Genomic DNA, 14000 nt, shown 5'->3' with positions numbered 1-14000 from the left:
AACACTCTGGTTGACTTGGAACATAAGATAAACTGGCACAGACAGACAGAAAACAGGTTTATATACCTAGGGTATAATCGGGAAGATGGGTGACACCTGGAGGGGGTGGAGACAAGCACAAGGACAGGTGAAACAGATCAGAGTGTGACAGCCAGCCTGAGTATGCGTGTGCCGAGCCTTTCACCAAATGCAATTCTTGAGGTGGAGTAACTGCAAGATCACGGTCGAACCAGGGGCTGAACCTGTTTTTAATTCTCATTTTCTTTATGGAGGTGTGTTTGTTGACAATACCACTGAAAATATCAAAAAAGAAGGTTCAAGCGTCTTCGACAGAGGGGATCAAGCTGATTCTACACCATTTTACAAAGGCCAGTTCATGAAGGAAGGCTTGCTCATTAAAGTTTTTCAGCAAGTGTCTTTGACAAATCAGGACAGGTCGTTTCACTGAGCAGCCATTACGAACACAGGCTGTAAAACAGTGATCACTAAGGTCATTACAGAAAACACCAGACAGATATTTATCAGGATTATTTGTGAGGTTAACATCAAGAAGAGTAGCCTTTTCTGGGTGTTTGGAGTCATACCTTGTGGGATTGGTAATAATCTGAGAAAGATTTAGGGAGTCCCATTGCTTTAGGACTTGGTCAGGTGGTTTAAGCATGTCCCAGTTTAGGTCACCTAGCAGGACAAATTCAGACTTAGTGTAAGGGGCCAGGAGAGAGCTTAGGGCAGGTAGGGTACAGTGTTGATTGGGGACGATAGCACCCAGCAACAGTCAACAAAGAGCTATTTGAAAGTTTAATACTTAAAACCAGCAAATCAAATTGTTTGGGGACAGACTTGGTACAGACAACCAAGCACTGAAGGTGATCCTTGGTAAAGATTGCCACTCCCCCACCTTTGGAAGATCTGTCTTGCCCAAAAAGGTTATAACCTGAAAGGTTGACATCAGTATTCAAAACACTCTTCCTTAACCACATCTCAGTAATGACCAACAGATCTGGATTGGAGCTGTGAACCCACACTTTCAATTGATCCATTTTAGGTAATAAGCTTCTAGTGTTAACGTGCAGAAAACCCAGGCTTTTACGAGAGCAGAAATCAGTGAAGAAGATATCAGAGCACAAGTCAGAATTGGGGCTAGCAACTGTAGATGGGCCAGGGTGTACATGCACATTTCCAGATATCATCAACAGTAATACAATCAAGGCACGGCATAGGACAGGGAGAGCTCTGCAGTGCTGATTTATGACATCAGATGGCAACAAGATCATATTGTACAGCAATTTCATCAGCTAATATGAATACAAAGCCAGCGAGAGGTGGTTAGAATGGGATGGGAGGCCAACAGTCTGTGTAACCAATAGAGAGTCAGAGTCCTGAGTGTGGGAACAAACAGTCTGTCCCACGGTTGGGTAAAGAAAGTTTGTAGTCAACAAAGCATGCAGGAGTCATGAGGCAAATAGTGAAATAGCAAAATGCACAATAATTTTTTAAAATATATAACAACGGGATCACGTGACCCTTGAACGAGATGGCCGCATGAACTAAGAGCTCCGCACAAGTAGTTTCCAATTCCTAATCTTACCTCCACTTCAAGTTTAAACTCCTTTAGCTTTAGTCAAAAAGTCATGGTGGCTACAAAAGGCGACATTACAGGTGACATTTTTACCCGGACTCGAGCATTAGCGACGGAAAAAGCCTCCAAGAAGCAGCTAGATTCAGAAAAAGCTAGCGCCATTAGCCAGGAGCAAGAGGACCCGTTTCCCCCCGAGGTCCAACAAATGCCAACCTCGCACTCTGTCGAAGACGTCCTTTCTGAGCTGAAATCCCAACATACAGAACTCAACATTAAATTAGATGCCATTAACTCTCAGCTCAGTGCAATAGGGGGCAAGGTGACAATCCTGGAAAATGCTTTGCCTGACATCAACAACAAGATAACCATAAACGCGGGGCGCCTGAATGAGGCAGAGGGGTGAATCCTATCCATGGAAAACTTATTGACAGACGCCATGGAAACATTAGCATATGCTAAAAAGAAAATGGAGCATCTGGAAGAGAAAAGAGGACCTGGAAAACAGGGGGTGAAGGAATAATTGTGTTCTATTAAATCTGGGAGAAAAAGAAGAGGGAAACATGCCACTGATCCGCTTCCTGCAAGACAAACTTCCCGAGTGGCTCCACCTGTCCACCGACAGGCCCATAGAACTCGAGAGAGCTCACCGAGCATTGAGGCCCCCACCAGCAGCCAGACAATCACCCGCGCCCAATCACCATACGTTTCCTGAGATTCACTGACAAGGAACGAGTCCTACAGGCGGCGAAAATCAACACCATTACAGTGGGAAACGCTAAACTCACTTTACACCAGGACCTGTCAGCTGGAATACGCAGAAAGCGCCGAGAGTTTGACGAGGTGAAGAAATACTCCATTGACCGAGGCATCTTTAGGGAATTAAAATACCCAAACGAGCTCAGGATTCTTCACCAAGGAGCCCTGTGACACTTCAAAAGTCCCGAAGAGGCAAAACGTTTTTTGAAAGACAATCCTGGTCAATGAGAAATGGACCAATGACTAAATGCGATTACTGTTATTACTAAAGGAGGTACAGTGAGGGAAAAAAGTAGTTGATCCCCTGCTGATTTTGTACGTTTGCCCACTGACAAAGAAATGATCAGTCTATAATTTTAATGGTAGGTTTATTTGAACAGTGAGAGACAGAATAACAAAAAAATCCAGAAAACGCATGTGAAAAATGTTATAAATTGATTTGCATTTTAATGAGGGAAATAAGTATTTGACCCCCTCTCAATCAGAAAGATTTCTGGCTCCCAGGTGTCTTTTATACAGGTAACGAGCTGAGATTAGGAGCACACTCTTAAAGGGAGTGCTCCTAATCTCACCTTGTTACCTGTACAAAAGACACCTGTCCACAGAAGCAATCAATCAGATTCCAAACTCTCCACCATGGCCAAGACCAAAGAGCTCTCCAAGGATGTCAGGGACAAGATTGTAGACCTACACAAGGCTGGAATGGGCTACAAGACCATCACCAAGCAGCTTGGTGAGAAGGTGACAACAGTTGGTGCGATTATTCGCAAATGGAAGAAACACAAAATAACTGTCAATCTCCCTCGGCCTGGGGCTCCATGCAAGATTTCACCTCGTGGAGTTGCAATGATCATGAGAATGGTGAGGAATCAGTCCAGAACTACATGGGAGGATCTTGTCAATGATCTCAAGGCAGTTGGGACCATAGTCACCAAGAAAACAATTGGTAACACATTACGCCGTGAAGGACTGAAATCCTGCAGCGCCCGCAAGGTCCCCCTGCTCAAGAATACATATACATGCCCGTCTCAAGTTTGACAATGAACATCTGAATGACTCAGAGGACAACTGGTGAAAGTGTTGTGGACAGATGAGACCAAAATGGAGCTCTTTGACATCAACTCTACTCGCCGTGTTTGGAGGAGGAGGAATGCTGCCTATGACTCCAAGAACACCGTCTCCGCAGTCAAACATGGAGGTGGAAACATTATGCTTTTGGGGTGTTTTTCTGCTAAGGGGACAGGACAACTTCACCGCATCAAAGGGACGATGGGCGGGGCCATGTACCATCAAATCTTGGGTGAGAACCTCCTTCCCTCAGCCAGGGCATTGAAAATGGGTCGTGGATAGGTATTCCAGCATGACAATGACCCAAAACACACGGCCAAGGCAACAAAGGAGTGGCTCAAGAAGAAACACATTAAGGTCCTGGAGTGGCCTAGCCAGTCTCCAGACCTTAATCCCATAGAAAATCTGTGGAGGGAGCTGAAGGTTCGAGTTGCCAAACGTCAGCCTCAACCTTAATGACTTGGAGAAGATCTGCAAAGAGGAGTGGGACAAAATCCCTCCTGAGATGTGTGCAAACCTGGTGGCCAACTACAAGAAACGTCTGACCTCTCTGATTGCCAACAAGGGTTTTGCCACCAAGTACTAAGTCATGTTTTGCAGAGGGGTCAAATACTTATTTCCCTCATTAAAATGCAAATCATTTTAAACATTTTTGACATGCGTTTTTCTGGATTTTTTGTTGTTGTTCTGTCTCTCACTGTTCAAATATACCTACTATTAAAATTATAGACTGATCATTTCTTTGTAAGTGGGCAAACGTACAAAATCAGCAGGGGATCAAATACTTTTTTCCCCCACTGTATATATATATATTTTTTTCATTATTATAATATATTTTTTATATATAAATATTATTATTATTATTTATTTTTTCAAGTCTGTCACATCTGTGAATGTGGAATGTGTTTTGTTGGTTGATTGAAAAACAAGAAAACTTAAGAAAACTTTAAATTGAAAACAAATATATAACAACTTGGGGCTAGCCATTGTAAGTTCAGAGTCACTCGCCCCAACAGTGTCTGTGTGCTGGGGTCGAGTGAAAGCTCGGGAGAGAGGGTACCTGTACCAGACAGGGGGAGACAACATGGCAGACGGTGAACAAATCGCCAGGTGGAATCCAAGCAGCAGTTCAGCAGGCAACGGGTGTAGGTGTCACACCCACTTGGGAGAAGCTTTTATTTCTGGAGGCAGATTTATTTTCAAGGCCTCTGGGTTTGGGTGGGGTAGCCTTTCAAAGCCTTTGAACCATTTGTTTGGCTCAAAGGCTTCGACTGTCACGACTTCCGCCGAAGTCGGTTCCTCTCCTTGTTCGGGCGGCGCTCGACGGTCAACGTCGCCGGTCTTCTAGCCATCGTCGATCCACTTTTAATTTTCCATTGGTTTTGAGTGGAAGACGGCGTTCAGTACCACCTCAGGGCACTATGAGTACCTCGTCATGCCGTACGGGTTGATGAATGCTCCATCAGTTTTCCAAGCCTTTGTAGACGAGATTTTCAGGGAACTGCACGGGCAGGGTGTAGTGGTGTATATTGATGACATTCTGATATACTCCGCTACACGCGCCGAGCATGTGTCACTGGTGCACAGGGTGCTTGGACGATTGTTGGAGCATGACCTGTATGTCAAGGCTGAGAAGTGCCTGTTCTTCCAGCCTGTTCTTCCAGTCTCCTTCCTAGGGTACCGCATTTCCACCTCAGGGGTGACCGAGAGTGACCGCATTTCAGCCGTGCGTAATTGGCCGACTCCCACCACGGTAAAGGAGGTGCAGCGGTTTTTAGGGTTTGCCAATTACTACCGGAGGTTTATCTGGGGTTTTGGCCAGGTGGCGGCTCTCATTACCTCATTGCTGAAAGGGGGTCCTGTACGTTTGCAGTGGTCAGCTGAGGCAGACAGGGCTTTTTGTCACCTAAGGGCTCTGTTTACCTCGGCTCCCGTGCTGGCCCATCCGGATCCTTCTTTGGCATTCATAGTGGAGGTGGAGGCGTCCGAGGCTGGGATAGGAGCCGTGCTCTCTCAGCGCTCGGGCACACAACCGAAGCTCCGCCCCTGTGCCTTCTTCTCGAAGAAGCTCAGCCCAGCGGAGCGGAACTATGATGTAGGGGACCGGGAGTTGTTGGCTGTGGTGAAAGCCTTGAAGGCGTGGAGACATTGGCTTGAGGGGGCTAAACACCCTTTTCTTATCTGGACTGACCACCGCAACCTGGAGTACATCCGGGCAGCGAGGAGACTGAACCCTCGTCAGGCAAGGTGGGCCATGTTCTTTACCCATTTTGTGTTTACCCTGTCCTACAGACCAGGTTCCCAAAATGTGAAGGCAGACGCACTGTCCTGGCTGTATGACACAGAGGAGCGGCTCATGGATCATACTCGCATACTCCCGGCCTCCTGCCTGGTAGCGCCGGTCGTGTGGGAGCTGGACGCGGACATTGAGCAGGTGTTACGTACAGAGCCCGCTCCCCTCCAATGTCCAGCTGGGCGTCTGTACGTTCCGTCTGCTGTCCGTGAGCGGCTGATCTATTGGACCCACACGTCACCCTCCTCTGGTCATCCGGGGATCGGTCGGACGGTGCGCTGTCTTAGTGGGAAGTACTGGTGGCCCACTTTGGCTAAGGATGTGAGGGTTTATGTTTCCTCCTGCTCGGTGTGCGCCCAGTGCAAGGCTCCTAGGCACCTGCCCAGAGGTAAGTTACAACCCTTACCCGTTCCACAACGGCCGTGGTCGCACCTGTCGGTGGATTTCCTGACCAATCTTCCTCCCTCACAGCGTAACACCACGATCCTGGTCGTTGGGGATCGTTTTTCTAAGTCCTGTCGTCTCCTCCCTTTGCCCGGTCTCCCTACGGCCCTACAGACTGCGGAGGCCTTGTTTACACACGTCTTCCGGCACTACGGGGTGCCTGAGGATATAGTGTCTGATCGGGGTCCCCAGTTCACGTCGAGGGTCTGGAGGGTGTTCATGGAATGTCTGGGGGTCTCGGTCATCGAGAGTAACGGGCAGGTGGAGAGAGTGAACCAGGATGTGGGTAGGTTTCTGAGGTCTTATTGCCAGGACCGGCCGGGGGAGTGGGCGGCGTTCGTGCCCTGGGCAGAGATGGCCCAGAACTCACTCCGCCACTCCTCCACTAACCTCTCCCCCTTTCAGTGCGTACTGGGGTACCAGCCGGTTCTGGCGCCTTGGCATCAGAGCCAGATCGAGGCTCCTGCGGTGGACGACTGGTTCAGGCGCGCACAGGAGACATGGGACGCCGCTCATGTTCACCTTCAGTGGGCCGTGCTGCGCAAGAAATCCAGCGCAGACCATCACCGCAGTGAGGCCCTGGTGTTCGCATCGGGGGACCTGGTCTGGCACTCGACCCAAAACCTGCCCCTCCGCCTACCCTGCCGGAAGCTGGGTCCGCAGTTTGTGGGGCCATTTAAAGTCCTGAGGAGACTGAACGAGGTATGTTACAGGTTACAGCTTCCCCCCGATTACCGTATTAACCCCTCGTTCCATGTGTATCTCCTCAGGCCGGTGGTGGCTGGTTTGCTCCAGGAGTCTGTGAGGGAGGTTCCTCCGCCCCCTTTGGACATCGAGGGGGCCCCGGCGTATTCAGTCCGATCTATACTGCACTCCCGGCGTCGGGCAAGGGGCCTTCAGTACCTTGTGGATTGGGAGGGGTACGGTCCAGAGGAGAGATGCTGGGTTCCGGTGGAGGACGTGTTGGACCCTTTAATGCTGCGGGAGTTCCACCATCTCCGTCCGGATCGCCCTGCGCCTCGGCCTCCGGGTCGTCCCCGAGGCCGGCGTCGGCGCGCGGCTGTCAAGCGGGGGGTACTGCCACGACTTCCGCCGAAGTCGGTTCCTCTCCTTGTTTGGGCGGCACTCGGCGGTCAACGTCGCCGGTCTTCTAGCCATCGTCGATCCACTTTTCATTTTCCATTGGTTTTGTCTTTGTTTCCCACACACCTGGTTTTCATTTGCCAATTACTGGTCATGTATTTAACCCTCTGTTTCCCCCATGTCTTTGTGTGTGTGTAACGGTCGTCGTACGTAGTGGACCAAGGCGCAGCGGGTTGAGTGCTCATAATGACTTTTATTGAACACAAACAAAACAAGAAAACGATCGAACGAACAGGATTGCAGGCTAAAACACACAGCTATGCAAACACAACTTCCCACAAAGGGACAGGTGAAACAGGGCTACCTAAGTATGACTCTCAATCAGCAACAACGATGTACAGCTGTTCCTGATTGAGAGCCATACCAGGCCAACACAAAGAAATACACAACATAGAAAACCATAGAAATACAAAACAAGAACATTACCCAAAAACCCCGGAACACATAAATCAAACACCCCTCTTACATAAATACACACCCATTATACCCCGAACCACATAAAACAAATACCCCCTGCCACGTCCTGACCAAACTGCAATAACCAATAACCCCTTATACTGGTCAGGACGTGACAGTGTGATTGTTTATTGTTGAGGTCGGTACGTTTCCGGCTGGTTTTCTCCGAGTGCTGTTATCACCCGTGTTTTGTGACAACCGTTATTGTTCGCACATTTGTATTGTTACTTTGTGCTATTAGCTTAAGTAAAGTGCGTTGTTCACTCATCTCTGCTCTCCTGCGCCTGACTTCATGCACCAGCTACACCCACCACCTGACATCGACACCTCTCGCTTCACACGTCACTGCTAATTGAAGTTGTATCTCTTTGTCCTAGCAAGCTTGGTAGCTTTCAGTCCTTATAAAGTAAAATATATCATTGTAATGTATTTGTCTTCTTGGCTTTTGAAAGTAAAAAATAGCTTCAGACTAAGAATTACTCACTCAGTTCCAGGTTGGATAGTGTTTTCAGGTTTCTGTTTGTTTCCCAGAGCATTTGCTGTATAGTTTGGGAATAATAATCCTTGGGTGTAGGAAGCATTCCAGGTCATTCCGTCCAAAATCAGGTTGTAGGGTTGGTGTTTTGGAGTGAAGGTTATGTTGTTTAGGGTAGCATCCTGTGTATGTCCCTGCCAAAAAAATCTAACTTTGCCCAACTCTAAATCTATCTATATTTTAAAAACATGCTGAAAAACGTGGGAGCTCATCTGCTCATAACCTCTCTCTCGCTCTCTCTCTGTGTGTGCTCCATAAAATAATCTAAAATGCCTTTAGCATTGAGGATGAACAACTGCAGTAAAGTCTGTTACTTTCATAAAATGTTTCTGCCTAACATGATTGATCTGAGCTGCTCACTGAACTGGTGTCAAAGAGTCTAGTTGTCTGGTTTCTCTGACATATCTCACACAGTGTGCAGCGCTGTTACAAACACTGCCAGTTACAGACGCACGGGCTAAAACCACAGTACTGGTGTTTCTCAGCCACACACACACACAGCCGAATATATTGATAAAAGTCACCTTGTCCGAGAGAGATTTACATGGATATCAAAATGTCACGCCTGGGTAAGCCTCCACGAAACACAGCCCTTATGTTAAGTATTTCTAAAATTTCCTATGAGAAAAATGAATGGAGGAAAAATGATTGGAACCATTTCCCTGTTTGACAGCTAGGTTTTATGGGTATTATGACACCTCCACTGTGGGGCTCTATTGGTTCCTTAATGATGCTTGGTCATCTGTGATCATTAACTCTGATGGAGGTGAACCAGAAGAGAGAGAGTTTTTGATAAACACAATGTCACTTTGAGAGTTATATTACTGTTGTCTGGGCCTGGCTGACACACACACACACACACACACACACACACACACACACACACACGTTGCTCTGGAACCACTCACTCGCTATCACAACTGTGTTTTATTAACATATTAGTCCTGGGTTGGACCTGACAGTTGTTTTGCTACGATATATACTAGACACCATCTGATGTTCTTCATGTTTAATGAACCAGTAAATTGGAAAATGAATTGTTATGTCCCCTTTTCAAAAGAAAAACACTATATTATTGTAGCTTTTTACTCCTGTAATAAAACATCAAACATACGCATGTATAAAAAACTTAAGTATTGTTAAAGCTAGGCATCGATCTAGTATCTCAGGGAAATGAGCTGATTGCTGTAGCATCCAGACGAGTTCTTTGTGTAAATCCAGGTATAAAAAAATTAGGAAGGTTTAGAAACCCGTAATTTTATGAGATTTGACAGATTGATAAATCTAGTCTACGATCCTAGTCAGTTGTTCGGTTTCACAGAGAGTGTTTTGTTTATCATATACTGTCTATAATATATTTAAATGCATATAAATTATTGTGATGTGTAAAGTTGACTTTAACAATTGAATAAGAGTTTAACAACTTATTTGAATAGTTGTAAATAAATCACATCAACTTTATATCTGAGTATCCCGTGAGATATCTAAATGATGTTGTTAATCTCAGCGGTGCTCCATGGACGTAAAGCAAACCAACAAGCTAAAGATGTTTTTTTGTCCTCTCCCACAGAGAGTGAGAGAGAGAGTTGAGACATAGGTCTGAAGACTGAGGCTGGGGTTGGGGCTGGGGCAGAGGTTGGGGCTGAGGATGGGGCTGGGGTGTAGCGTGCAAAGCGCAGGAGAGTAGGTTGTTTTCTCAGTCCCGGGGGAGCATGCCTAATCTGCCTCCCATATGTGGCGTGGCATGAAGCTGTAATGTAATGGCCACCCAGAGAAGAGACAGGAGGGCCTGCCTGGATACATCCAGTACATCCAGAGACCAACCTAACCGCAGACTGATTAACCACTAAGACCTCCTTCCTGTTAGATTAATGAAAATGAAAACTAAGAAGAGGAGAGGAACGCTTGACTGGGATTGGCTATTAGGTCGCTATGGTCTCATACCTACTATCTGTCCTGACTGGGACTCTCTGATAGGTCCACTGTGATGGTCCTCGTCATGTGATTATTACATCATTATATATATTTAGATACTGTGGTAGTCTACTTATATCAGTACTGTGATTGATAGCTATATATTGTGGGTATTGATATATTTGACAGTCTTCTGTAGTATTTAGATATTTGTCCTGTGATTGTTAGGTTTATAGGTACAGTATGTCCTCTGTGATTGTTAGGTTTATAGGTACAGTATGTCCTCTGTGATTGTTAGGTTTATAGGTACAGTATGTCCTCTGTGATTGTTAGGTTTATAGGTACAGTATGTCCTCTGTGATTGTTGCTCAACGTGTATATACAGTCCCTAGGGAAAGTCTACACACCAAAAATCCCTTTTTAGATTTAATTTTAAGGCAGCAAAATGTGAAAATTGTGCAAGGTGTGTAGACTTTCACTCGGCACTGTATACTATATACAGTATCTCACAAAAGTGAGTACACCCCTAAGTGAAAATGTCCAAATTGGGCCCAAAGTGTCAATATTTTGTGTGGCCACCATCATTTTCCAGCACTTCCTTAACCCTCTTGGGCATGGAGTTCACCAGAGCTTCACAGGTTGCCACTGGAGTCCTCTTCCACTCCTCCATGACGACATCACGGAGCTGGTGGATGTTAGAGACCTTGCACTCCTCCACCTTCCATTTGAGGATGCCCCACAGATGCTCAATATGGTTTAGGTCTGGAGACATGCTTGGCCAGTCCATCACCTATACCCTCAGCTTCTTTAGCAAGGCAGTGGTCGTCTTGGAGGTGTGTTTGGGGTCGTTATCATGTTGGAATACTGCCCTGCGGCCCAGTCTCCGAAGGGAGGGAATCATGCTCTGCTTCAGTATGTCACAGTACATGTTGGCATTCATGGTTCCCTCAATGAACTGTAGCTCCCCAGTGCCGGCAGCACTCATGCAGCCCCAGACCATGACACTCCCACCACCATGCTTGACTGTAGGCAAGACACACTTGTCTTTGTACTCCTCACCTGGTTGCCGCCACACACGCTTGACACCATCTGAACCAAATAAGTTTATCTTGGTCTCATCAGACCACAGTTTGTCTTCAGCAACCTGTTTGCGGGCTTTCTTGTGCATCATCTTTAGAAGAGGCTTCCTTCTGGGACGACAGCCATGCAGACCAATTTGATGCAGTGTGCAGCGTATGGTCTGAGCACTGACAGGCTGACCCCCCACCCCTTCAACCTCTGCAGCAATGCTGGCAGCACTCATACGTCTATTTCCCAAAGACAACCTCTGGATATGACGCTGAGCACGTACACTCAACTTCTTTGGTCGACCATGGCGAGGCCTGTTCTGAGTGGAACCTGTCCTGTTAAACCGCTGTATGGTCTTGGCCACCGTGCTGCAGCTCAGTTTCAGGGTCTTGGAAATCTTCTAATAGCCCAGGCCATCTTTATGTAGAGCAACAATTCTTTTTTTCAGATCCTCAGAGAGTTCTTTGCCATGAGGTGCCATGTTGAACTTCCAGTGACCAGTCAGTATGAGGGAGTGTGAGAGCGATGACACCAAATTTAACACACCTGCTCCCCATTCACACCTGAGACCTTGTAACACTAATGAGTTACATGACACCAGGGAGGGAAAATGGCTAATTTGGCCCAATTTGGATATTTTCTCTTAGGGGTGTACTCACTTTTGTTGCCAGCGGTTTAGACATTAATGGCTGTGTATTGAGTTATTTTGAGGGGACAGCAAATTTACACTGTTATACAAGCTGTACACTCACTACTTTACATTGTAGTAAAGTGTCATTTCTTCAGTGTTGTGACATGAAAAGATATACTCAAATATTTACACAAATGTGAGGGGTGTACTCACTTTTGTGAGATACTATATATATATATATCTGCCCTCTGTCTCCTGTAGGTATCCTGGAGGTCCGTACGGTGTCTGAGGGAGGAGTGTTAGCTATCAAAGGAGTGAAGAGTCAGTACTATATCTCCATGAACAGGACTGGCCTGCTGCAAGGCAAGGTAATTAACTAAACTACCTTCTCTCTGCTGGACAGGGTTGCAATGTACTGTACAGTGCATTGCGTTTTAGGTTATTGTCCTGCTGAAAGATTAATCCATCTCCCAGTGTCTGGTGGAAAGCAGACTGAATCAGGTTTTCTTTTAGGATTTTGCCCATTCTTAGCTCCATTCCATTTCTTTTTTATCCCAGCCCCCCAGCCCTTAACAATTACAAGCATACCCATAACATGATGCATATATAAATAGGAGAAACATAAGCAAGCAAAAAAAGCATAAAATGTTTATAACCCTCCTCACGCCTAATATCGTCACATTTTGTGTCCTTATTTATTTACAGAAAATCTACAATGAGAACTGCAACTTCAAGGAGATTTTCCTAGAAAACTACTTCAACGCTTACTCGTCTGTTAAGTGGAGTACAAACGGCAAGGAGATGTTCATTGCTTTGTCTCAAAAGGGCAGACCGCTGAGAGGGAAGAAGACCAGGAGGGAACACATCACCTCCCACTTCATTCCCATGAAATGCAGAGAGGAGGAGAGGACTGGCGTCTGAGAGAAGGAGACTGAAAAAGGAAGAGGTGACTGGAGCCTGAGAGGAGGAGAGGACTGAAAGAGGAGAGGAGGAGAGGACTGAAAGAGGAGAGGAGGAGAGGACTGAAAGAGGAAAGGACTGAAAGAGGAGAGGATAAAAAAAGGAGGAGAGGACTGAAAGAAGAGACGAGGAGAGGACTAAAAGAGGAAGAGAAGACTGAAAGATGAGATGACAAAGAGGAGGAGAGGAGAATAGGACTGAAAGAGGAGGAGAGCAGGAGAGGACTGAAAGAGGAGAGAAGAGAAATGGGGCTTTAAAGGAGGAGAAGAAAGGATGGGCCTGAGAGCTGAGAGGACTGAGAGAGCAGAGAGGACAGAAAGAGGAGGAAAGAAGGATAGGAGAGGACAGAGAGCAGAAAAGACTGAGAACAGAAAGGACTGAAGCTGTGACGTCTGGATGAAGAGACCCATGTTGGGATTCTTGGACGTTGTGACGACTGAGCTGCAGATCTTTGTTGTATAATTTAATATAATCTAACTCCAGTCTGTACAGTATACCACTTCAGTCACGTCATATTAGCTGTGAAACACAGAGAAAATACAACTACTCATCATTATCAACAACACCACTCTCCTGGCTGGTACAATGGAAATAAGTTCTGTAGTTACTTATCCTTTCATGTGCCAAGGTTTTTAGTGTAAAACTGATGCACGGTCCTCCTCAGGAGTGCGAATGTTAAAGGTCCAATGCAGCTGTTCTGAGTAACAATTAAGTACCTTGCTGTGATTGATTTCAATAAAAATTGTGAAAAAGAAACATTTGCTTCTTAGCAAAGAGCCATTTCTCAAGCAAGAAATTTAGCTAGGACAGTATGTGAGTGGTCTGAGTGGGGAGGGGAAAACTGAAAACTAGCTGTTATTGGCAGAGAGATTTGAAACTCTTTCTTATTAGTGATGTCAACAGGCAGGCCAAAACTCCATCCCACCAAAACAGGCTGAAATGTCATGCAGTCTTCTCAAACAGCTCTTACACTAATAGGGAATTATCATGATTTTCAAAAGTTCACAGTATTATTCCAACCTCTCTGTGTGGAAATATATATAAAAAAACAGGTAGTGGTCAATAATACTAACAATATCCTTGATATGGATGAAGTCAAGCACTCTGTTTCAGCATGCATAACGGTTGTTTTGGGATAAACGCAATACAGGGA

The 14000-nt window shown here is 46.1% G+C and overlaps 2 protein-coding genes across 2 annotated transcripts in view; one reads left to right on the top strand and one right to left on the bottom strand.

The window, feature by feature from the left end:
- LOC115203351 (fibroblast growth factor 7-like) overlaps positions 1 to 12826 on the top strand; it is a 42007-nt gene extending 29181 nt beyond the window's left edge. The window contains exons 3-4 of the mRNA XM_029767979.1: positions 12149 to 12255; positions 12593 to 12826. Of these exons, the coding sequence (XP_029623839.1) occupies positions 12149 to 12255; positions 12593 to 12808 (323 nt within the window). The 3' untranslated portion in view covers positions 12809 to 12826. The remainder of the gene's footprint in view (positions 1 to 12148; positions 12256 to 12592) is intronic.
- LOC115203350 (protein FAM227B-like) overlaps positions 1 to 14000 on the bottom strand; it is a 79016-nt gene that overhangs the window by 49854 nt on the left and 15162 nt on the right. The gene's annotated exons all lie outside the window — the stretch shown is intronic.

This window comes from Salmo trutta, chromosome 12, assembly GCF_901001165.1.
Source record: "Salmo trutta chromosome 12, fSalTru1.1, whole genome shotgun sequence".
In the NCBI taxonomy this organism is placed as follows: domain Eukaryota; kingdom Metazoa; phylum Chordata; class Actinopteri; order Salmoniformes; family Salmonidae; genus Salmo; species Salmo trutta.
This window is presented reverse-complemented; position numbering and strand designations above follow the sequence as displayed.